Here is a 26,384-nt window from a genome sequence, read left to right as displayed (position 1 = left end):
GTGAAATTCTTAGAGATTCAGAAGAGACTTTAACTCAGATATATGGATAAGGATTGATTTCTGTAATCAATGTACTATGAAATGCGTGTGTAAAGTCTGAGAAGATGGTAGGGAAGGATATGTACTAGCCATTCTGTACATAACTTTCTTCATCTTTAAAGGATCAACATTTATTAGGTTAACATCAAATACCCGAGAGCAAATTTTGCCGTAATGACTAAATCTGAACTTTGCTGTAGTATTTGAGATACCCCAAAATCAAATATAACTGAAAATTCTGACCCATTGTCATTTTTTGAATAGTCCTGGTAACTTTTATGATAGCAAAGTGTTTTAAACAAATGATGGTATTTTACAGATGAATGAAAAATGAGAGCCTCATCTAAGGATTCCCCTTTTCATGGCTATTGCTTATCCACCCTTCCTCCTGATGGTAGAAAACAAGCAGGGCACAGTGGGAAGAGGAGGCCCCCAAAGTCTAGCACTTAGGCCCTAGACTCTCAGTCCTAGTGTGTGGCGTAGAAAGATGAAAATCAAAAGCCATTGAGTTGGAGTGGTGCTGAGGTCATCGCTCAGAAACCAAGTTTCCCTTCAAGCTTTCACCTTCATCTGCTTTCCTTCTCTGTGACTGATCCCTCCATCTACCCAGGTTGGGAGCTTTGCTTTATTTAGTCCATTGGATGTTAGCCCCATGTCCAAACATTTATTGTGTCCTATTGATTCTACCCCTTTGGCCAATCTTCTCACTGCAGCCTAACCCTCAATTTATGCTAAGATCATCTCTCACCTAGGTTGCTATAATGCCTCCTACTTGGACTCAGCACCATCAGCCCTGCTCCTCCCTCCCACCCTTTCCCCACCAGCTCCTCTTGCACATACACGTAACCCATGTTTCAACCACTGATGTTCCTAACAAAGAAATCTCATCATGTCAGGCCCTTGTCTAAAATCTGCCCTTGACTCCCCTTCAACTTTAGGTCAAGTCTGAACACATTAACATGACTTATAAGACCTGCATTGGTCTTGTTCAAGTTTACCTCTCCAGGAACATTTCTCACCCCGGAGACATACATTGGTCAAGACTGAAATTCTTTCAGTTCAGGGCACCATGCCTGCTCTAGCTGAAGGCGTGGCCTCATGTGTACTTCCCTCTACTTAAAACATACATGGAACCAGCTCCTCCTCTTCTACTTCATTCCTAACTTTTGCCTAGCTGAATCCTACTCCAGGTTTTCAGTTTAGTCCCTTACTTTTTCAAAAAAACCTAACTGGACACCCATGAAAGAGCTCCCTTAGTATAGCCAGTATTACTCCTATCATCACACTTGTCATGCTCTCTTTTAAATGCCTCTATTTTCAAGTGGACCTGTCACAGGCAGTTAGCTCCACAATGGCAGGGACTAACTGAGGGTTTCTCATCCATTGTTACATGCATAGCACCGAGTACAGTGTGTGGCTTATAATCAGCCATCATTAAATGTCAGATGATGTTTGGATAGATGGATTTCATACCAAACAGTAAAAGTTTTTCATCAGTAAAAGTAGAATGAGGAAAATAGGTACCAAAGCAGATATGGAGCCATATCAAAGGGATCCAAGGACCAGGAAGGCTGAGAAAGAACAGCACTGGCAAGTAGAAAAGCAGGCAGGCCTGCCCTGTCCTGTCCCATTGTATGCAAGGTCCGAGACAAGGATAAAAATTGATGCCCATGTTTACCTATTATAAACTATTATAAAGTTTAAAAATCAAGGCACTAAGCTGCTAAACAAAGTATATTTCATCCTTCTATCCTGACAAATATATATTCATAAAAACCTGAGAAGGCCAGGTTTTATTTTAGAATTCCCAGACATGTCAGAGTTCTGTGCCAGAACAGGGAAGCACAAAGTGGCTCCTGTCCCACTCTCTTTTTTTTTTTTTTTTTTAATCCTGGCCCAGTCCTATACTGTAGGAGTATGGACCCCCCAATCCCGGCTGCCAAGCTCTACCTATGGAAAACAGCCATTCTGGTCCCACATAGGTATTATCTGCCTCAAGGGAGAGAGGTCTAGAAGAAACCTATGTAGGTCCTGGAAGTAGTTCCAGGGCCATTTGAGGATGAACATATGGAATCCCAGATACCCAGAATGTGGCTTAGAAGTGGGGGGAGGAGAGGGTAGACACCATGTGGACCAATCCCCTTGGTCTACAGTCTGGGGAGAGGCCTGGTCAGAGAGGGTTGTGTCTAAGGATGATATTGCAAGCAGTTGACCTGGATTTATTCTGGAGCTTATACTCCTGGTGTATTCCAAGTATGTATCTGTGAGGGTGTAGCATTATCAAGAACTGTCTAATAATGTATTTTTTAAAAACCCATTCAAATACATGAATATACCTTGAAGGTTGTAGATAACATCTTTCCTAACTAACCTCTTGTTTCTACTTCAAGACCAGTCTACTTCAAGACTCTCTGTTCTGTTCTATTCTGGGAAGCAGCTAAAAACACAGTCTTTCCAGCGAAAACAGATTCTGAGTTTTGAGTTGGTTCGAGTTCTGAGTTGTCCATTTACTGGCTGTGGAGCCCTGGGCAGAGTTCTTCATCTGATGGGTGGAGGTAATAAAATCTTCCTCTAGGGTTATAGCTGAAGTACATGAGGTTAAAGTCTTTAAAAGGCTTAGCTCAAGTAAATGCTCAACAGATCATAGTGCTGTCATCATCATTATAATCACTGTCATTATTCTTACAGCTGTTATTCCTTATTGTCGGTAACTATTGCAATGACCTTGGGCAAGTCATGTAACCTCTGAGAACCTCAATTTCTTCATCCGTAAAATGAGGTCTTTGGAGCAGAGGATAACTAAAATTCTGCCCAGTTAAGAGCAGGGACTTTTTGGAGTTCTTTCTTTTTCAGTTTACATTATACCTGAACTTGACCCCAGGCTACATTGTAAATTGTTAGTGGAAGTTCCTGCTATGCATATAATATCACTAGGAGTCCTATTTTAAGCAAACCTTATATTGAAATTCTAAATCTTTCTTAAAAACTGGAAAAGTTTGGATTAAATATGCAGTTTATGAGGCAAGTATTTGCTTTACAGAAAGATTCGTTGTAGAGTTCCTTTGCTCACTGGTTCTTCTAGTACATTAAAAATCAAATTTGATTTACAAAAAGATATTCTTTGCCTGGAACTATTAAGAAACAACTATTAAGATTAAAAATCTCTGTGAATCATAGAATCCTTTGAAAATTGGTTACATCTGATTCCACTTTCCCCAAAAATGAGCATGGTTGCAAATATTTGCATAGAATTCTTGGAGAGGGGGAGTCCATGGATCCTAATTTAAGAACCCAAAACAAAAACATAAAGCAAAAACAAAGCCAACGAAAATGGAATGTGCCGAGGATACTGGAGTCATTTCTAAATGCAGACCTCCAAACACCTGGCCCTTTTCAGTTTTAGAGAAAGAGAGAATTAACATTTATTGAAGGCATACTCTGTGCCAGACACTGTGCTAAGCATTTTACATGTGTTATGATGTTCTTCTACTTGCAAACCTAAAAAAGGTAGGTATTTCTGTTGAGAAAAATGAGGTTCAGATAGTAACTCGCCAAAGTGACATCTTTAGTTAATAAATAGTGGAAGCAAAATTTGAATTGGACTCTGACTCTAAAGCGACTACGACACAAGAAAAAGCCCTAAATTCCTTCACATCTCTTCTCAAGCTCCTAAATCTTTATAAAAGATAATCACAGAACTTCAGAGATTTCTCTTCCTTAGAGAACTTCTCACAGAGGAACGCCCTAAGCCAACTTCATGTTGACCATCACATGATCCCTTGCCCATGGTGTGTGCTGTTTCACTGGAGCTGGGCTGACTTACTTGTAGGGGTGCTAAGCTGCTGTTGGGATGGGATGCGGCAGGCAGAGAGCTGAGGGATGATGGATTCTGTTTGCTGGATGTGATTCAAAAGTTCTGATCCTCTACGTGCCCCAGTAAGGGTTTCAGCTGACATCTGTGTAAAATAGTTGTCAGCTGAGGAGCACAGAAGTGGCCTGTCAGACTCAGAATGTCCCATTTGCCAAGTCTCACATGAGAAAAGTGAAGACAGGTCTCACGGGGAAAAGAAGACCTGCTTTCCAAAAGATTTATTACATAAGGGTCATGTTGCATAACATGTGCTATGCCCAGTAGACACCACTCCTCCTTGATTCATTCATATTTTGCAAGGTAACTAATTAATCTCTTTAAAAAGGAGAGAATAGATGGAGGAGAACAAACAAAGGGCCTTATGTGAATGACAAAACAAGCTGAGTCTTCTTGGAATTCTGTCTTGGTTCTATAAGCTAATATTGAACTTTCTTTGTAAACAGCCTGACCAAATACTGTGCAGAAATCACTGAGGTTTGTACACTTTAAGACCTTATATATCAAGGTGAGGTCTGTATCCCCATGTTCTAACCTGTCAAAACAAGAACATTCTTGGTGAGTTGGAAATAACAATCACAAATCCATTTTTGGTTTCAAGTAATTTTAGGATATGCTATCTTATCACCTCAGACTTCACAGTGTGTCCTAGAAAAGCATGCTGTTTTCACAGTGATATTAAAGGCACAGTGAGATTTGGTATTTGATTTAGATTATCCTCATGATTTCCCACATGATATAGAACTGCTTCATGAAGTCACTTGCTGCTAAGCATTTCAGACCTTTATGTGGCAGTAATGAGAAAAACAACTGCTTGGAAATGTTTAGGAGTAAAACATGCATATTTAGAAGTAGCTGACATTTGATATGTAATTTTTCTTATATGCTATGTATGATGCAAGGCATTCTCTGCCTAGCGTGAAGACAGTGCCTTCTTTTTATATCAGCAAGGCAGCATAGCATAGTGGTCAAAGTAGGGACTCTCGGACCAGACAATACGGGTTTGAACGCCAACTCTGCCCCTTACCTGCTTTGTGGTCTTGAGCAAGGTACTTAGTCTTTGTGTGCCCTGTTTTCTCATCTACAAAATGTCAGTAATAGTAAGTTCCTCCCTTGCTGTGTTAATGTGAAGATCGGGTGAATTAATACGTGCATAATGTGCTTAGAAAAGTGTTGGCATATAATAAACATTATGTTTTAGCCACTGTTACACAAATGTGTGAAGATGACTAATAAACCCTACAGTGGGTGTTAGAGGGTTCAAAAAAGAAGTTGGTTTGTCCTTCGTTCAGAATAAGGCTTTACCTGAGTTTCTTTGTATCTCTGTATTCAGAAAGCGCTAACTAGAATGGCTTCTGTTCTCTTGTTTTGTCTGCGTATCAGTCAGTGATCCCATAACATCTGTAGGCAAAGGATCCTCATGTACCTATAAATGGAAATGTGCACCAAATACTTGGTAGATTGAATAAATACCACGTCTCATATATCATACTCTTGCCAAATATATGTCAGCCCTGTGATAATGATATACCTTTGTTTTAAATGTTCCTGACTTCATATCAGCACTGTATATAATCAGTGAATACTCAGGGGAAAGAAAAGAATAACAATATCTGGGGAGTCCTTCAAATCATTTGATGCATAAAAAGTATCTTCATACTTGTAAAGGCTGGGGAATTATAGTCATTCATTCATTCAAAATCTGTTCCAGAAGCCAGGAATAAAACACCTAGAATATAGCTGCTTCTGTCATGGAGATTATACTCTAGTAAGAGGAGACAATGAACAAGTAAACGAGTAAAACAAAATAATTTTAGAAACAAATAAGTGGATGGCGTAAATAAAACAGAACCATGTAATAGAGGAAACACCTTCCTGAAGACCTCAGCTGAAACACAACTGAATTTGGGGATGAGAATTCCCAAAACAAGAAAGGGAACAAGAAAGGCAAAAGCCTTGAGATAAGAGTGAATTTGACATGTTCAAGAAAGAGAAAAGAAGCTTGGGTCTTGGAAGGAGGAAGGGTGGGCAAGTGGAGGTGATACAAGGTGGGGTTATGTAAGTAAGCAGAGGCTTAATCATGTGGCAAATGTAGGCCATGGTAAGGAAAGATTTTATGCAAAGTGTGGTGGGAAGCCATTATGCACTGGAATAACACGATAAGATTTGTATTTTTAAAGTTTGTTTATCTGCTGTGAGGAGACCAAGTATAAGGGAACATAAATGTTCCCAGAAAGATCCATTCAGAGCCATTAGCTGTGGTCCAGATAGATGCTGATGGCTTGGACTAGGAGGTGGCAGTGACATGGAGAGAACCAGAAAGATTTGTAATATGTGCTGGGAGTACAACCAGGACTTGGTAATAGTCCGGAAATAGGTGGTGAGCCAAAGGAGAAACCAAGGAATCATGTATTTTAAGGTCTTACTTAAGTCCTGCCCTCACAGTGAAACTTCTCCAGCCATTCTAACTCACTTCTCTCTCCTTTTGGTGGAGCAGTTGTTTTTTGAGCTCACAATATGTATAAGGCACAGTTCCTAGTGTTTAGGATACATTAGTGAACAAAAGACATATCCCTGCCCTTGTGAGGTTGTATCCTCTCCTGTACTACTTCTTTCCCTGGGCCTATGATTCACACTAAATTGTATGTGTCTTTGTATTATTCTCTAAGTGTTTCAGATATATTATTTTTGTTCTGCAATTAGTCACCTTCTCAAGGACCAAGGACCCCAGTTCTCAGTTTATCATGATGTCTAGCTCACTACTGGGTGGGGGGGAAGGGAGCAAAAGTAACAGTGAAAATATGTCTTCTTTGTTGATAATAATGTCTTGTTTATAGCCTTGCCTACTTTAAATAAATTTGTGAAAATCCAAAATTGCAATTCAGATAATTGGAAAGGCAATCATTTTTCCATTAAAAAGGGATTATTTACTCACTGAAGAGTTACTTTAAAATAACAGACTCCCCTAATGAATGTAATTAAAAGTTTGTTAACAGGCCATCATGTATTTGTCAGGGGATGTGGGCAAAGGAACTGAAGCTAGAGTATCGGGGGCCACAATCAATTTCAAATTAATCCAAAATGAAGACAAAGAAGCTGAAATTTAGAATTGTAATTAAAGAAGAAAATAATTTCTGATTTCTGAAAATTTAAACATATTGACTTTATAGAAGACTTTCATTTTCTAAATTTACCATTTATAATCGACAGTTACAAATTGATTCTTTAACCAGAGCACATTCATCCTGGCAATGAAAAGTAATCATCTGAATACACACAAAAAAATTGGCTTCTGGTTATAACTTTTGGAGTATGCCTTAAAATATGAAGAAGAAAACAAAATTCATGGTGTTACGTTTTATAAAGGAGTTTGAGCACTTCATAAGCACTCATAGAATATTGACTCCTTTTCCTGACCCCTTGTAGTAATGTTGGCATTGAGGTGCTCTTGCTAATGTAATGTTCTAGCTACTACACCTGTCTGGTGGGTTAATTAGCTTTGGAGCACTATTCCAGGAATCCAGTGAACGTTTAGGACTTTATTTATGTGAAAAATGCTTCTAGGTTCTAGAATAACTTTAAACCCAAGGTTAAGAAAACACCCCATTTATAAGGGGCCCTCTAAAACTTGTTTCTGTATATTTCACCATGTTTCCTCTTTGAAGACCATCATAATTACCAAGGGGAAAGAAAACCTTTAATCAGGTAGTATGCAGCAGCACAGTTCATGTAAGAGTGTACATGTCATTCCTCTTACCTCATTCATTCATTCGGTACATTTGTTGAGTGCTTTCTCTTGGCAAGTCCCTAGGCAAAAGCAGCACATCATGTTTGTCCCTAACCCGGAAGTCCTTATAGCTTCTTGGGGGAAAGGATACACAATAGAATGACTTAAATACTGTAAAGGACATATTAGTGAAATGTATCACAGGTTCAAAGGAGAACGAGATACTTTATTCTGATGGAAGTAGAAAGACTTCCTAGAAGAGGTGGCATTTTAAATGCCACTTGAGGGGTGCCTGGGTTGCTCAGTTGATTAAGCCTGCGACTTAGGCTTAGGTCATGATCTCACGGCTCCTGAGTTTGAGCCCCGGATCAGGCTGTGTGCTGACAGATCAGAGCCTGGAGCCTGCTTCAGATTCTGTGTCTCCCTCTCTCTCTGCCCCATCCCCACTTGCACTCTGTTCTCTCTGTCTCTCAAAATGAATAAACATTAAAATTTTTTTAATAAAAAATAAAATAAAATAAAATAAAATAAAATAAAATAAAATAAAATAAAATGCTACTTGAGGGTAGAATGAGAAAGGACAGAAAGGCAAGGGCATCCTGGGAAGCCTAAGCAAAGTGATAGAACTAAGAAAGTATATATATATAAGACCAACCAGTGCTTCATGCAGTAGACATTTCTAGAGCAACTACTTACTAGGTGTAGGGCACCAAGAAGCCAGAGACAGAAAGAAAAACATTTTGTCCTTGCCCTTGAGAAATAGTTCAGTTTAGCATATCTTAGAAAGTTTTCAGTTAAGAACAATGAGGGATGCTGAACTGAGATGTTGTAATTGTATACTCTGGTGATGGTTTTGGTGATGGTGATGGTAATGCCTATCATTTGCTAAATCCTTCAATGTGCTGTATGCGCTACTAAGAATTTACATGCACTAGTTCCTTCAGGTCTCCTTATGAGATATGATTGGTGTTTTTATTCCTACTTGTCAGCTGAGAAAACAGGCTTAACAAGTCAATTAATTCATTTAATGTTGCCCAGCTGGTAAGTAGCAGAGTAGAGATTTGAACAGGTGTACAGTATTGGATTTCAGAGCCTGTAACTCACTAAGGGGAACAATGGAAGACATTTGAATAGGCAAATGATTGATTTGAGCTGTCCTTCCCAAGAATTCACTTAACCACGGGGGGAATACTGTGATTAAAGAATTCTAGTAGTAAGCAGCCAATGAGGATCTAAATGACGGTAATGGTAATAGGTATGAAAAGGGGAAGGAGGTGAAAGGTGTCCTAAAGATAACTAACTTGATTTAGGGGCAAGGAAGAGGGTAAAGTTAAATACCATTCTTTAAGTTTTAGAGTCTATATAACCAGAAAACTCATGGTCCAGGGCAGTGAAATAAAGACCACCAGAGGAAGAATGTCCCTTCTGGTGATGGAGGGGAGCTGGTGTGACTAGTTTAATTTTGTACAAGTTGAACTTGAGATGCCAAGGGGATAATACAGGTGCGAGGAGTCCAGCAGGTGTTCAGAAATACAAAAGTTGATCTTGGAAAAGAGGTGTTTAGATATAGGAGCGTATTCTACCAATGGTACACAGAGGTCAAGGAGGACTGATAAAGGACTTCAAAACCATAGTTTTATTAAGATGGGGAAATCAGAAGCCAGATTTATGAAGTGAAAAGGATAGTAAAAAAAAAGTGAAGAAGGAAGTAGGCTATGCTAAAAGGAACTGAAGTTAAGGGAAATGAGAGAATGGCTGGTAGACTAAAAGGCTAACAGAAATAAGGGAAGTTTTCTTTGTTTTCTTTAAGAATGAAATGACTTGACTGAAGAACGATGGTAACTTATGGAGTTAAATTTTGTAATCTGTGGGGCTGCACTAACTCAAGGGCATATGTGATGGGTTAGCCAAGTAAGAGATGTCTGGTGACTCCTTGAGAGTCATTCAGACTCTTGTCACCCCCTTTAGATCACCACTTAAATGCCACCTCTCTGCTAAGGCCTTTAGCTTTCCCATAGAAGCTTAAGTTCTCTATCACGTTCTCCTACCGCTTTTAGTACATATATGCATGCACCATGGACCAGTGGCTCACAATGATCAGTGTGTTTCACATCACCTGGAGGGCTGGTTAAAACACAGATTTCTGAGGGGCATCTGGGTGGCTCAGTCAGTGAAGCATCCTACTCTCGATTTTGGCTCAGGTCATAATCTTGCGGTTCGTGAGATCAAGTCCTGCATTCGACTCCATGCTGTGAGCGAGGAGACTGGGATTCTTTCTCTCCTTCTTTCTCTGCCCCCACCTTTTCCCCTTCTCTCAAAATAAATAAATAAGCTTAAAAAACAACAACAACAACAACACAGATTTCTGAGTGCCACTCTCAGCATTTATAATTCTGGGATGGAGCCTGGAAATTTGCTTTGCTTTGCTTCTCAGGTGATGCTGACGCTTTTGGTTTGGGGACCGCACTTGGTATGCTACTAAAGAAAACGAAGGACCTATGGGAGGTACACATAAAGGTTTGGGAGTTTGAGTATGGACTAGTATGTCAGACCTAGAAATGTTCTGGAAAATACTCCAGGAATCAGGCATGATTTAAGGGCAGGCAAAAAAGAATGGAATTATTTGCCTGGCTCCATGAAAGAAAAATACTTCTAAGGAGGTAACAACATAATACCTACTGAACACAGAGTTTTCTTAGGAGAGGTCTAGATTTTTTAATTTAGGTGTAGATTTTTAAAAATAAAAAATTAGGGGTGCCTGGGTGGCTCAGTCGGTTGAGCGTCCAACTTGGGTTCAGGTCATGACCTCGCAGTTCATGAGTTCAAGCCATGCATCGCCTCTGTACTGACAGCTCAGAGCCTGGAGCCTGCTTCCGATTCTGTGTCTCCCTCTCTCACTACCCCTGCCCCACTCTCTCACTCTCTTTCAAAAATAAATAAACATTAAAAAAATTTTTTTTAAATAAATAAAAATTAAAATTAAAAATTAAAGTGAAAACCACAGCAGTGACTATAAGTTTATTTTAATCATGAACAACTAAATATTATGTGAGCAAGAAGTGCACAATTGCTGTTTGGGGAGAAATAAGTATAGAGCTGGCATACTATGTTCCATTTAGAATGCTATTTTGTTTTATTCATAACAACTGAGATCATGGGGCTTGGAGATATGCACTAATTCTAAGAGCTGGTTTTATAACTATCATTTTGATTGCTGCATCTAATTATTTCCTTAGGTTTACCTGTCCCTGATGGCTACCATGCAAATCTGACATAAGCAGATATATCAGATCTCTGGATTTGAATGGGTGCAGTTTGCTTTGTACGTCACTAAAGTGTTGGCTGTGGTTGGCAAATGTGCTAAGTTGCACAACCAAAGGTGCAAAATCCTTCCTGACATTTAAAAGATCAATCATTTCAAGTTTCTTTCATTCAGTCAAATGCCCACTAAGCAAACTCATCAATATCAATGACAATCAGCCTAGCATAAGCAAAATAACCAGTAAGTCATAGCCATACTGCATAACACGGACGTAACAGAAGCTTATTATGATCACATGATCAGATGCCACTAGATGAAGAGTGAAATTAGACATATGAGTACATAATGTATCCTTTTAGTTCCAAGCCTATACAACTGCTAATTTCACCATGAAAATTCTCCCACATGATTGAAATTAGGTTTTTGACATTGAAAAGCATAAATATCCCTATTAATGTTATCAACATCAAATTGTTACCTGCTTTAGTCTTTTTTAATTATATGCTGTGAATCTTTATTTAAAACCTAAAAATGTACAGGCAAGGAAAGAAATTATTGAGGCCTAATGGTATGCAGATAAATTATTCTGGACTAACAGAATAAAAATGAAGTTCATATTTTGAGAACATACTCCTTTTTCAAATAAAAAGCAATTTTAAAAGAAAGATTTAGTTGCCCACCCAGAAAAGAAAAAACAACAACAATCCCTTTAAGTCTAAGTGACACCATAAATTCCAAATTGGTATAATAAATAAATATTTTGAGAGAGTTGCAGTGCTTTGTTGGGAAGGAGAGGTGAGTGTCAGATGATCTGATTTCATTTTTACTATGGCTGAGTGGTAGTTTCTGAGTAGCCGAGTACCTGGGAGCTACTCAGAAAAATTACATGAAAGAAAGTAATTGTCAGTCTTTTAGGATATATTTGGTTCAGTGTCGTCAGAAGGTAGTCTGCCCTCTCCCTGGAATCAAGTTGCAAACACTATCCTCAATAGTAATTAGAGCTAAGCGGCAATTACAGGACGTATGATTTGTTCAGACGCACTGCCTGTCGGCTGTTTCCTAGCACCACATTTCACAGAAGCACCAGGTTGAAATGATGGAATTATTTATCTCTCAATGTAATACTTCGTACAGTGCTTGAATGCAGGAGTGAACGTGGACTGTAATCTTAAAAACGAAGGTAAGCATTGCTGGCTGATCAGCATTTACACCTCAGGGAACTTTTTCATGAAGTATGTGACAAAAATGTAAAACAGCTAAAATCAATTTCAGAAAAAGAGAAAAGGATCAGAATTAGAGCAAATAGAATTTGCTAATTTTACAACTCCCCTGCTCAAGATCATCTTGGTTTTCCTGGTTTGTTTTTATTTAAATTGTAATATTGGTTCACTTTGCTATATATAATAAAGATGTGACTGATTTCCCACATCTCCTCTATCCTTTTTCTTTTGAAGTTTGTCTCAGAATAGCTGGTAGGTAAAAATGAAATTCATGTTTAATCCAAGTATTTAGAGCCCTCTCTCACTTTTTCCTTCAGGAAATCTGTTTAAGCTGATGATTGTCCCGATTCAAGAATGCACATTCAAACTGACAGAACAGTGGCTAGTAGCCTGTCACTAAATTAGGTGACGTGGGTGATTTGCACTCTTATCCCCATCTTTATGATAAGCGTGTTTCAAGCTTTGAATGTTTCATCTAGTTCAAATCAAAATTCAGTGACTTCAATGTTTACTTAGACCCTTGGGCATAGAAATCTCTCTGGAAACTAGGTAAGTTTAGCTCCTCAAGAGGGAGTATTGTCTGTTATGAGGATGGATGTGGTTTGTATGTCCATAGTAGATGCTTGCAAAATTCTCATTTCTGTTTTAATGTTATTGCTTTAGTTCCCCCCCCCCCAGAAATCCTTTTTTTTCAATTTTGCCATTTTTTTGAATATGAATAAATATTACTGTTAGTAAAGAGCTTATGAAGTCTTGGCAGCAGGTAGATAGATGTTTTATCTCATAGTCCCCAGTAGGATTTCAGGTGGTTGGAAAATATTGAAAGAGCATCAACTTCTTTCATTCTGTCTCATTGGTGAATTAGAGGTGTAAACACTGAGGGTTCAGTAGACTCTTGAAAAAATGAGTAGATTGAAGCCCATGAGCCTTCATTTTTCCAAGGTCCTAGAGACTCCGTGATGTTAGACTTCTTAGCAGACACTTGCTCAGTGGAGTTATCACAATTAGGCTAGTATCTGATTTTGGAAGAAAATTGTTTTTCTCGCCCTGGGTCCATGATTGGCTTCAATCTGTATATTTGCTTTGTCATGGAGTCATTTATCTTTAGCACCATTTTCTTCATCAGAAAAATGTGGGATGATCATAAGCCATGTAACAGATTAGATATCTACTTAGTATATTTTAAAGCACCTTGTGCTCTGTAATGAAAAGTTATAGTATTTGTATAACCCAGGACACTGATGACAAATTTCTATACAAATATACCACTAAAATCTAACTTCTTAACTTTCTCTACTTTGTCATGGGTATGGCAGATATTATATGAGTATATATGAAAACAATCCTCAGTTGTTGGAACTGACATGACTATTTGAGGCATAACCAGAGATATGACCTTCATCTAATTGGTTTATCTTGTCACAGGGACAAACTTGTCCTGATACCAGTAAAATCTTGCTATTTGTCTTTTGATTTGTAGAAGCAAATATTGAAAACAAAATGAATGCTGCAAAAGAAGGCAAATGACAAAGTTTGAGTGCTTTCTGGTTCCCAGGCAGTATTATAGTGAAAGAGAGAGAGACAGAGACAAAGAGACAAGAGACAGACAGGTACATACACATGCAGAGATAGAAAGACATAGAAACAGAGACATGAGAGGGATGAGAGATGAGAGAGGCAGACAAGACAAACAGGTGAGAGGGAGGGAGACTAGAGAGACAGGGAAGGATAAGAAGGAGAGAGAAAGAGGGTGTTAGAGAAAAAAAAAAAGACAGACACAAGTCGATCAAAGTTTGGAAATAGAAATTGTGCAATTTTGGAACTTTGGGTTCTTTTCTACATTTTCTTTAACTGGAAACATGCTTTGTCAAATTAAATACATTGAGCCCTAGGTCTATTACTTTTCCATTTGCGTCCTTTAAAGCAAAGGGAGCTTAAAAGGCTGTTTGAAGTTCAGAAGAGACCAAGAGTCAAAACAAATGTTCGTCTAAAAAAAAAACATTTCCATTCCTTTCTTGCTTTATAAAGCAAATCACTGACAAGGAAAATGATGAGTGCTATGATTAAATTCTCTACTTTCCATGTGGCACTTTATTAAAAAATCATTATGTCTTTGACTTTTGGTGTTCTTTGGGGAAGTGAGAATCATTTGAGAAGCCAAATAGAAATTCCATAGAAGAAAAACTGGCACAAAGTCAGTATAATGGCACAAGAATAAACATGATACACAGGGACAGGGGGCAATCATTTATGATGAATCACTTCCAATGCAGAAAATCCTTGGGCATTCATTGGAGGGCCTTATCTGATGCTGTTTTGCATATCACTACTGCCCCAGAAGCTGCCTGAATGACTGAAGCAAGTAGCATCAATTTCTAGGATGTCAGGACAATGGCAGAGTTCCAAGAAGCCATATCAGGGGTTGGCCATTCCGTTCAATATCCACTAAAAACCCTTTGGAGTGCAAGCCTCCCCTTAGGTCACAGGACTCCATGTTTCTCAGGATAAGGGTGATACCACATTGCCTCCCAGCTGCCCAGCTCCTTTCTTGGAAGGGATTGGATGGCCTGCTTAACTAAGTTGTACCTCCTTATATAGTTTTTGCTCTGTTCTACTTCATTCTCTACAGATTTCTACAATACAGTCAAAGATAAAAGGGAGGAAAATCATTTTAGGAGTGAGATGTTAGGAAATTCCAAATAAGGAATTGGTGCTAATTCTAGTCTCTGTAACATTAAGCCAAACTTAACCACTCTTCCCTCCCTCCTCAAGTCCCCCTCATGTTTTTCCCTAAGTGAACCTCACTATCTCCCTATTGCTTACAGTCTCTGCTTGCTCTATTCCTGGCGTGGCCAGATTAGTCACCCCATACCAGGTTTCCACAGGGATGAAATGGCAGCTTTCACGAGTCCTGGCAGCCACATGGGAGCCATGTCTATGGTTCCTGGATGAAAATGGCTTCTTGGCTGATGGGGGACCAAGAATGGCCTCATCTATGATGGTCACCATGATCATAATCCACTAGAATTTGTCCTGAATTCTCTACAGTGCATTATAATTATGGTGGCCATAGAATATGTATGCAGAAAGGAAAAAGGGTTATATCACAGTTGTTACTATCCTGTTTATTCCCAAACTGTGCTTCCTAGGAGCCTATTACTTTTTTCTTTTTTCTTTTTTTTTTTTAACATAGGCAACAGCTTTTGAATAGCTTTGAAATGTTTAGTTAATATTTAAGCTAAGGAAACCTCTTTTCTCTACCAAAGTGGGAGTAGAAAGCACTGGCAGAGCAAATACTAACTCTGTTTCTTTAAATTGAGCAAGCTTCTGGAGAAAAAGTGTCTTTTTAAAGGACCATTAAGTAAATCACTATTCCTTTTCACCCTGTTTGGTTCTTAAATGCAAATAGCCAAGTCACTGAATGCAAGAACTGAAATTTGCTGAAACTAGGGGGCAAAACATTTTGTATCCTGGAGCTAGAATGTATAGCAGCAGCTGGATGGGTTGACCTCCTGAGTTGCTGTATGCAGTGCCTTCAGCCTGGCCCTTTAGTGAGCTGCAGAGGAGAGGCATAAAGACAGACCCAGAGAGGCCTCAATGACCCTGCTGTTTTGATCTGCTCCGATGGAAAGTCAGTTGCCATTGCTTGGAAAAATGTGTCTTTTCAGATAGCATTTTTGTTGCAGTACTGATAGTCCTTCAGTATAAAAATCACCAAAAAATGCATGTGTGCCTCCTGGTATGAAGCTATTTGAATTAGTTATATTGATCCAAACAGTACAGCTGAAAGCATAGTTTTGATGGGGTTTGTTGTTCTCTTTTTTATATCATTAGGAATATTAAAAAAATTGTTTAAAATGAGGTGTTGCAATCAATCTTCTGCTGTTCTTAAATGTTGCCTCATGGCTGCACTGACTTTTTTCTTTGATTTAGTTTCTTTCATTATTCATATTAATAAAACATTAAAATTAAAATCTCATTGAAAAATGAATACTCCTAAATTTTAGTCAAAATATAAAAAGAAAACAGACCATCTATTTAAATTTTTAAAGAAGATAAAGACTTCAACATATGATTCTTGTACGTCTTTGATTGTATTGACTTAAATATTCGAAACAATGTCTCTGGGCAATGGGAACTCTAAATGTGAGTCTACCGTCAGTCAGGTATCATGCTGGATTAAATTCTCTTAATCATTTATCTCATGTAAAATTAAGGGTAGATTCTTTTTTTTTTTTAATGTTTATTTATTTTGTGAGAGCGTAAGCGGGTAAGGACAGGGAGAGAGAGAGAGAGAGAGAGAGAGAGAGAGAGAGAGAATCCCAAGCAGGCCCTGCGCTGCCAGTGTAGAGCCCGACATGGGGCTCAAGCCCACAAACCATGAGATCATGGCCTGAGCCGAAATCAAGAGTCGGACACTTAACCAACTGAACCACTCAGGTACCCCAAAGGTAGATTCTTATATTATGTTTAGCTGTAAAATTTTATGAGATATAATTCCTCTAGAAGTATTCAACGGTTTGAGAAAAATGGTTATTGGGAATAAGAGAGTCTGTATTTTTTGAAGGTTTCTAAAATAAGTCATAGTTTAAAAAAATAAAATAAAATAAAATAAAAGTCTTAGTTCCATGAGGCCATTAGGTCCTTCACATGCTGTAAAGAGAGAGCAAAAATTTCCTCTGTAACAGAAAAAGGCTTCAGACTTCACGAAAGCATCTTGATGCCATAGACAGGAATCATTGGGCAAATGTAGCACAGGACCATCTCCCTGTCTCTTTTTGCCAGAAAGTTTCGTCAGGCTACAGTGACCTCCCAATCCATGCTCGACCTCAGACAATTTTAGTAAAGCCCTGTCTGGAGATAATTTTGGCTTCTCTAAAGACTTGGTAATTTAGGAACTAAGCTCATGACATTCCCTTTTGATAAGTCAGGTATATTAAAAACTATTTCAAAAAAATGATAAAGCACTTGTCAGAACCCTGTTTTCCTTTCTTTGAGTTTCCTTTCTTGCATGGTCATGCTTAATAATGTCAGGTTACAGGTGGAAAAACTATAACAAAGCAAAAATATTGTCCATTCAGCTTCAAAGAAGACAATTGATCCTCAAGACTTTTTCTGAAAACCAATTATCTTCTTTACTTAAATTCTGAAATTCTCAGATTTTTCAATTCTACCTCAAAAACGGATGACAGCTATTGAGGTATCCACATGTGTAATCAAATGATATATTGGTACTACAGAGTAAAAAAATCTGACCCTTTCTTTCAACATTTAAATATAAGAAAGTCAGTGCATGGGCAAAATATTCAGATATAAATGAATCCCGACGTGGCTGTAAGTATTCTATCGCCACACATTCAAACGGCCATCCATTGCATCTTAGTAAAAGATTCATCGTTTTGTGTAAAAGCTGGCATATTACTACTAAACCCAAAGGACATTGTGGCTTAAAATCCATCATGATGTGGCTTCACTGCTGTTTTTTGAGGCAGCACTTCATTATTGCCCATAAACTTCAGTGTGATACTCAGAAGGATTTATTTTTAAATGCAACATTCTGCCAGGATGCCGCTGTTGGACTCTCTGGAGGGAACCCTGAGGTGCCCCAAGGGAGATCCAGGAGCAGAACTGCCAACTGTTAAGATTTTATGGACTCAGAGTTCTAGATACACATTTTTCTCTTTGGCATCAGTAGATTCTGTGTCAGTCTCTTCCATCCACTTAAGAAATTCAGCAAGGAAGCATCAGCATTAAAGGGAAATTTTATTTTCTCACAAATCATTTTGAGCAAAATCAAGCTGGCAGGGGGAAAAAACATCATATTCATCCTAAAAGTATACAAACCTGACAGCGTTTGAAGATGTTCTTCTTATTGGAGAATTTTGCCTGTATTTGCCAAAATAGTTTACTAAAATTATTGGAAAAAACATCATATTCATCCTAAAAGTATACAAACCTGACAGCGTTTGAAGATGTTCTTCTTATTGGAGAATTTTGCCTGTATTTGCCAAAATAGTTTACTAAAATTATTATCATTGGACACATTACTTCTAAAAAGTTTCTGGTGAAGTATAACATACAGAAATGTGCACATAAGTGTACGGTTGAATGAATGTACATAAACCACAACATACCTGTGTAACTGGCACCAAGACCAGGTAGAAGACATTTCCAGCACCTTAGAAGCCCGTCTCATGCTCCACCTGCCCTTCCTGCAAGGATAGCCCTATCCTAACAGTATAGATTAGTTATGTCTGATTTTGTACTTTGTGTAAATTGGTATTATACAGCATATTGATATGCTTCCTGATTTTAGGGTTTTTTTTTAACACTATGTTTGCAAGGTCTGTTGTTGCGTGTAATTATAAGTCATTTGTCTTCATTGCTATATTCCATTATGTGAATGTTTTATTGCATGAAGAACCAAAATTACTTATTTCTACTGTTGATGGGTTAATTAGCTAATTTCCAGTTTGGAGCATTGTAAATAGTATTGCTATGAGCATTCTAGTGCATATTATTTCTGTTAGGTAAATACCTAAGGCTGGACTTGCTGAGTCATAGGGTATGTATATATTCAGTTTTAGTAGATATTGCTGGTTATCCAAAGTGGTCGTAATCATTGACACCAGAGGGGAGGAGGTTGGGGGGATGGGCTAAATAGGTGATAGGAAATAAGAAGGGCACTTGTTGTGATGAGCACTGGGTAATGTATGGAAGTGGTGAATCACTATATTGTACATCTGAAACTCTATTACTCTGTATGCTAACTGGAATTTAAATGAAAACTGAAAAAAAAAGTCCTAGTTGCTCCATATCCTTGTCAGCACTTGATAATCTCAATCTTTCTTCATTGTAGCCATTCTTGTGGGTATGTAGTGATATCTCATTGAAGTTTTAATTTGCATATCCCTAATGACTAATGAAGTTAAGCACTTTTTCATATTTACCGGCCATTTTAGTATATATTTTTGTGAAGTGTCTATTCTTCTACCCATGTTTTCTGTCATGTTTTCATTTTCTTATTGATCTATAGGAGTTCTTTATTCTAGATTAAAGTCCTTTGTCAAAATCTCTATTTTATTATTATCTCCCACTCTGTGGATTACCTTTTCATCTCCTTGATATGTCATATTACCAGAGATTTATTCTTCATAGAGTATATTGTCAATTTTTTTCTTTTATGATTAACACCTTTTGTTTCCTATTTAAGAAATCTTTGCTTACTCCAAGGTCATAAAGATGTTCTGCTTTTCTCTTTCCCGTTCGATCTTTTAAGCCAGAAATGCTAAGAATATCTTGAATGCTTAAGAAAGTTTTGAATTGTAATACATTTGGTTTTCTCCATGTTTTTTGCTTATGCGGTTCACTCTACCATTCTACCACATTCACCTCTCAAAATACGCATCGTTCCTCGAGACTTATCTTAAGAGATAGCTCATCTATGAAACCATTTATGAACCCAACTCCTAAACAGATGTAATTTCTTTCTTTCTTGAACCCCTGTAGCATTTTGTTGATAATTTGTGATCCCTGACATATCCTGCCTTTTATAACTATTGAACTTAAGTATTTATTCTCCCGGGATATGGTGTAACGTGAGAGGAGTAGGAATAGTTCATAACTCCAGTAACCAAAGCTTGGTATGTGTCAGGCACAGGATTAAGCATTTTTCTTAGAAAAGTACTACCAGTCCTATGCCGTAAGTACTCTTATTTTCCCCAATTTATACAAAAGAAAATAGAGGTTGTCCACATTTGCACAAGAAAGTAGTAGACCTGAACTCCTGAACTGGTACATTTCACTTGCGTAGAACAGCATTGCCTGAAGGACATGCCAAGCATTAATGGTTCCAGAATCTCTGTGGGGGTGGGGGCGGGGGGGAAGAATTGGTTCATGCTCAAGAAATTGAGAGTAGAAATTATATCTGCCTCGACATTCACAGTGCCTGTTACTATATTGTAAGCTGCAAGATGTCTTGCAAAAAAGAATCACTTTAAACTTTGTTGAAGCCAGCATTTTTTAAATGTATTTGAGGACAGAATCTTTTTCACTTAACAACTTTACATATAACCCACTTTATGGAATGATGACATGGGCTTTAGAGTCAGTCAAACAAGAACTGAAACTGAGGCCTTACTACCTACCGCATACTAGGTGATCTCAGTCTCTTTAAGCCTCACCCTTCTCATCTGTAAAACGGGATAATAATACAAGCCTCATAGAATTGTATTATAATTTAATAAAATAAGGAGCACAAATCACTTAGCCATATATAAAGTAAAATCTCATTAAATGGTAGTAGTTGTTTATCTTCTCCAAAAAGTAAAATAAATTCTGTCTGATTCAGGTTATATAGTCCCTGCAGCTGTTAGCACTATGGCTTTACAGTTGTTCATCCATAGTATTTATGAAATTAAATAATACTATTACTTAGGGAAGGTTATTTTTAGATAAATATATTCTAGAAGCATTTCCTATAGAGTATTAAAGAAATCTTATATATTTTAGTTACCAGTATCAATCACTACATTAGGATCAAATAAAAGTTTCAACTAATTCCCAGCTTCAAAGAAGATTGAACATTTTAAATATCTTAATTCAATGGTAAAATGCTATCTGCAGCTGGAGCATGTGCCAATATAACTGAAGTGTTTTCAAGTGTGTAATTTGGTGACCATAGCGCAGTAGTAAAGAACAAAATTCAGTAGTCAAATTTCCTGGATTTTCATATTGCCTTCTCCATGTACAAAACACTTGTGGTTGAGCTTATCTTCTTTGTGACTCAGTTTCTCATCTGTAAAATGGGGCTAGTAATAATACCTTGTTTATTAGGTTATTGTGAACACATATGTATAACTTACACATATACTCTTTTTTTTTAAGTCATTTGTTTCTAGAGAGCACACCCGTGCAAGAGCATGGGAAGAGCAGAGAGAGAGAGGGCAAGAGAGATTCCCAAACAGACTCTGCAATGTCAGGTCAGAGCCCAACGCAGAGCTCGATCCCACGAACCGTGAGATCAACATATACAATTAATATATACAGAAATCAGTATATAATATATAATAATGTATAAAGATGTAAATGATATAAACATATAATTTAATGTACCTAAATGAGTATATATGGATATACACATACAGATATATATATATATTCTTATGTGTGTCTACGTATGTACATACATATGTAATGTGCTTAGAATGGTGCCTGGCACACAGTATGCACTATAAAAATGTTATCTCTCAGTTTTTATGTGGCCTTTTCAGAAACAAACCCTTTTCAGTCACATAGCCTCTTCACATAGCCACCTCCTTATGACTACAGTAGACCTCCTGATACTTTAGTTTTCCTCACATGACAGACTGATGAAAGAAAGGAAATGGTGAGAGAGAGACCACAGGAGATGCTGGTTGGTGATTGTTCTGGTAAGAGAGAAGGTTACTCACTGAAGCTGAGAAAGCAATAAAAAGAGAAAACTGAGTTTGGTAGAACTTGAAACGCCACTCATTTTAATTTCTTTAAAGACGTCTTTGGGGGGGGGGAAGATATCTTTGGGAGTTCTATAATTGGCATTGCCTCTACCTAATAGACTTTTATAATATGCTAAGCTTTTTATTTTAGTACTCAATAAAGCAGACATACATAATGGCATAAGAAGATACTACTTCTGCAGGATATAGAATATAGATTTGATCTCATTCTGTAAATGCTTCTTCACACAGTTTTTCTGTGACTTTGGAGTTTTCTCCTTCTAACGCTGAGGTGTTTCGTTTGCTCGTGTTATGGTACACAGGGAAGAACCACTAGAAAGCCTCACAGCTATCACCTAAACCTTCAAGGTAATATTTCTAAACGTGAAAGATCACAGCAATAATGTCAAGTGTTGCCTAACTCTCAAATGAGGTGTTATTGTGATGAATTACGATATAATCCGTTGACATAATAAAGCACCTATTATGTTACAGAGGCAGTTGGCTGTAATAATAGTTTTATGATCATAGTGGTGAGTTGTCTTTCTCATATTATTGGTTTCATAGTTATAGATGAAAACAACTTGGAATTTACAGTGAAAATGAAATTGGGGGGAGAGGCTTAATTGCATTCATAGGGGGAGTATATGAACATGTGGAATTTCCACGGTGAGAGTGGTGACTGTTACATCTTTGGGGTATACATGCTGGTGTGTGTGTGTGTGTATTTCATTTTAGGTCAGGGAGTCTGATCAATATATATACAGCAAGTGATATAAAATCTTTATTGTCAAACAAGGTAGAGCCCTATTATGACTTAATTCATTATGATATATACCAGATTATATCCTAGGCTTTGAAATAAAGCTACATATAGGAGGTATCTTACATAATATTGCCAAATCATACAAAAGACAAAGGTTGGTCCTGTCCCCTGGGCAGAGCAATGTAAAGGATTTTTATGCTGAAATCCATGCTCATCCCTTGTATTTCCAACCCTCTTTTTTTTTTTTTTTTTCTCAGCAAATTGAAGAGAAATTAAGCATTTTCTTGCAGGATACAATGTATTTTGGCCACATTTCTGCTTGTATCTGCCACTAACTTTTGGGCATCCTAGGGTGAGGAGAAATGCTTCCCAGCCTCAGAACAGTAGTAAAATCGGGAATAAGGTGACAGAGGGATTAAAACCTAACCCAGCCTGTGCAAAAAAGTGCACTTTATCCCCATTCATCTCCCACTTGCAAAAACTTCCTCTGAAGCCGTGGGTCTTGGTGAAGCAATCTGAAAAAGCAGGTCTTAAAAGTGAAAACAGCAAGGTTGAGGTGAAGGGAATTGATGAAAGCAGTTTGTATTTATTCAGGAGATCTACCAGTGCTTTAAAACAATCTGTGTTTAACATGGCAAATTGTCTGTCATTAAAATGCTAATGAATGGTAAACAGCTGCTAAGTTTTTATGCTAATGAATGGTGGCTGCGAAGTAGTTCTCAAGCCTTGTCTTTATTAGCATAGATATTTGATTGGGTAAAGGGGATCATTGCGCATTCTGACCTTTGTTGATGGAGCAATCTGTTTGTCAGGTTCTGTGTTGCATTACATTTGAGTTGAGTTTGTTAGTACAAAATGACTTTTGCCAGGCCCTCTGATACCGTGTGCTGCTGGTGTTATCAGAGTGTTACCATTATGGGCTTAAGGAAAAAACTTTGCTTTTTGGTGAGTGGGGGAGACCCATGATGGCAAAATAATTCATCCGTTCATCAGGCAGCTTGAAGTAGAATAGTTCTGCATACTTTCTAGACTTTAGGCTTTTGACAATTATAATAATTGTGAGTTTTAAAAGGCCATCGTTCTAAAATAAGAAATATCTCTTTTTTTCAATTTAGCTACAGTTTTAAAGCAAAGCTTTTAAAATAAATATTTTAATAAGTGCTTCTGCAGCATTTGAAATACTGACATAATATATCATCTTGGATCTATAAGCTCTGAAGTTAGCAGTGACTGTAACGTCACCTAATTAGAAGAAAAAGTATAATTAAATACAGGGTGGTCATGTGAATGCCAGGCTGAGATCAGAGTATTTACTTTAACATCTGAAAAACAACATTACTGTTTGATCTATACTTTTGGTTGATTCTATTTTTGCTGAGTCCTACTCTACATTCCCTAATGGATGAGGCTGACCTGAAGACTTGCCATTACAGATAAATGCTTCAGACGCCTTTTTCTTTTTTTCTGCTTTTAGGATCAATGTAAATAAGGCATGATAGTCCATTAAACACTATTACTAATAATGTTCTGGAATGATTTGAAATATAATGCAGAGTTTATTAAGAAAATCCATTATCCAAAAATATATCATTGAAATAGAAATTTTAATTATTCTGGAACACTGTGTGAGGACGTTGGTAGAAGTTTTAATAGTTGGAGCATTTCCCCATACTGTTTATTTCTCCTTTAAGTCAGTAGGAGATTTTTGGCATATGATTATTTGTGGTCCTATATAGACATGCTGGGAGAAATTGGAACCCTCATACACTGCTTGTGGTACTATAAAATGGCTCAGGCATTTTGGAAAACAGTCTGAACATTCTCAAAACATTAAACCATATGATTACCATATGACCCAATAATCCCCAATTCTACTCTTGCGTATATAGCAAAGAGAACTAAAAATGCATCTCCACACAAAAACTTACAGACAAATGTTCATAGCAGCATTACTCAGAATATCCAAAAAGTGGAAACAACCCAAATGCCCATCAACTGATGAATGAATAAGGAAAAAGTGAGTCTATTTCAATGGAATATTTCACAGCCTTAAAAAGGAATGAAATCTCATACATGCTACAACATGGATGTGCCTTGAAAACATTATGCCAAGTGAAAGAAGCTTGTCACAAAGGAACTCATATTGTATGACTTCATTTAAATGAAATGTCCATAATAGACAAACCTAGAAACAGAATGGAGTAGTGGTTGCCAGGAACTGGGCGTGTTGAGAGGAAGTGTGGAATGACTGCTAATGGGTATGGAGTTTCTTCTAGGGATTGTGAAAATGTTCTAAAATTGATTGTGGTGATGTGCACCGCTCTGCAGAAATGCTAAAAACCATTGAATTGTATACATTAAGTGGGAGAATTGTCCAGTATGTGAATTACATCTCGATAAAGTTATATTTAAAAAAAAAAAAAGGTACATCTGAGCCTGTGTCTCAGAGAGCCACCTGCATCAGCAGCTACTCACCTACAGTATGTGGAGGCTTCAGAAGAATGCTTGTTACTGGAGAGGAGTGCTTTAAATCTCCCACACATGGTGTAGCCCAGATTCCTAAAGAGATGACAGCTAATTTAATTGTTAAAAAAAAAGGGGGGGGGGGTTAGTGGCTACAATAACACAAAGCTCATTAGAAATAAAAGTGGAGACAAATACCTGAGTTCCTGTCCCAACTTCTCCCCATCCCCCAATACCATGCCCCACCCAGGCAGTAATCACTCCTTTTGGGTTCCCTAACTATCCAATGTCTAGACTACTTATTGCCCTCACAGCAAGGGCAAGCTTCACTTTGGTTTTTTTAGAGATAAAATTGTTTGAGTCATAATTTTCTTGGGAGCAGTCACTATGAGTCCGAGGTTTTTTGTTCCCCTTGTAAAAACCCTATAATTATCTTTGATGTGCATAAAGCATGCCTACTAGCTGTTCAATAACTGACTAGTAAAGAGCATCTGCTGCAAGAACCTCATCCCCTCCTCTCTCCTACATTTTTGACTACTCAGCGACAATGGTTGAACCCACAGGATGATCTCATTCTGCCCCACCTGCCAGCAGGATCTGTGTAGTTTGTATCTCTGAGCAAACTCTGAGTTTGTATCCCTTGGCCCCTGCCGTAGGGAAGTATTCTGCATCACTGTCTCACATAATGAACAAGAAGACCCCTTTTAACTGTATTCTCTCCTCCTGTGCCATTTGCTTACTTTCAGCATAACTCTCTTGCTCTGGGGTTGCAGCTCAGCAGTCCTCTTTTTGCATGGTTGGTTGGGGGTAGATGGATAGGAGGAAGATTGAATTCATTTTTGTTTTGTTCTTGGCAGGCAGTACATGCCACACTGCTACACTTCCTGCTCTTGTGCGCACACCTACCCTGATGATGCAGCCTTCACTGGATATCAAACCATTTCCACTGTCTTTTCCAGTGGACAGTAGTTCTGCTGTGGGGCTCTTTCCAAATTTTAACACAGTGAGTAAATGCATTTTTATTTTATTTGTGTCCTCCTCAATCTCTTTCATTCCAGTTGTGAATAGGCAATAGATATAGCCTGTTTCCAAAGTGTGTAAGTTTAGACCATATATTGGTTACACTGACCAGCTATGTTGTGCAAGATACTCCTTCTCCTGTAGGGGTTAGTCCAAACAATAGCCAGCATATTTCTTTTACAAATATTCCCACAAGTGACTTTTCACCTGTGGCTTTGAGCAGTTTTGACAGACTTCGGTGGCTTGAGAACCTTATTATTTCTGGGATACTATTCACATGCTCAAGAACACAATTTAGAGATACCAAGCCACATTGATTTTTCCCTACTACTAGAAAGAAAGGAAATGCTTTAACTACCTAGATACATTTTTATTTGGGACATATTTTAGATCTTAACAAACAGAATTTTTATTGGAAAACTACTGTGGATTATGTGAATGTGACTCTATTTTTTAAAAAGTACTTTAAAGCTACATATTAATTGTCTGCATGGTACTTTGACATTCCCTTTAAAACATACAATAAAGATTAGTGAATTACCT

General features: G+C 37.8%; 1 protein-coding gene across 10 annotated transcripts in view; it reads left to right on the top strand.

Annotated features, from left to right (window-relative positions):
- The window catches only part of ZNF385B (zinc finger protein 385B), a 448,508-nt gene that overhangs the window by 336,179 nt on the left and 85,945 nt on the right, over window positions 1–26,384 (top strand). For 8 of the 10 annotated variants that reach the window (XM_042949282.1, XM_042949283.1, XM_042949279.1 and 5 more), the window contains one exon: window positions 25,679–25,824. In XM_042949282.1, the coding sequence (XP_042805216.1) occupies window positions 25,679–25,824 (146 nt within the window). Of the gene's footprint in view, window positions 1–11,900; window positions 12,077–21,940; window positions 21,962–25,678; window positions 25,825–26,384 lie in introns of those variants that run through there. The other 2 variants (XM_042949286.1, XM_042949290.1) reach the window with 2 other exon arrangements.

Source organism: Panthera leo, chromosome C1 (assembly GCF_018350215.1).
Source record: "Panthera leo isolate Ple1 chromosome C1, P.leo_Ple1_pat1.1, whole genome shotgun sequence".
In the NCBI taxonomy this organism is placed as follows: domain Eukaryota; kingdom Metazoa; phylum Chordata; class Mammalia; order Carnivora; family Felidae; genus Panthera; species Panthera leo.
Note: the sequence above shows the minus strand (reverse complement) of the source record. Positions and strands in the feature narration are given on the sequence as shown.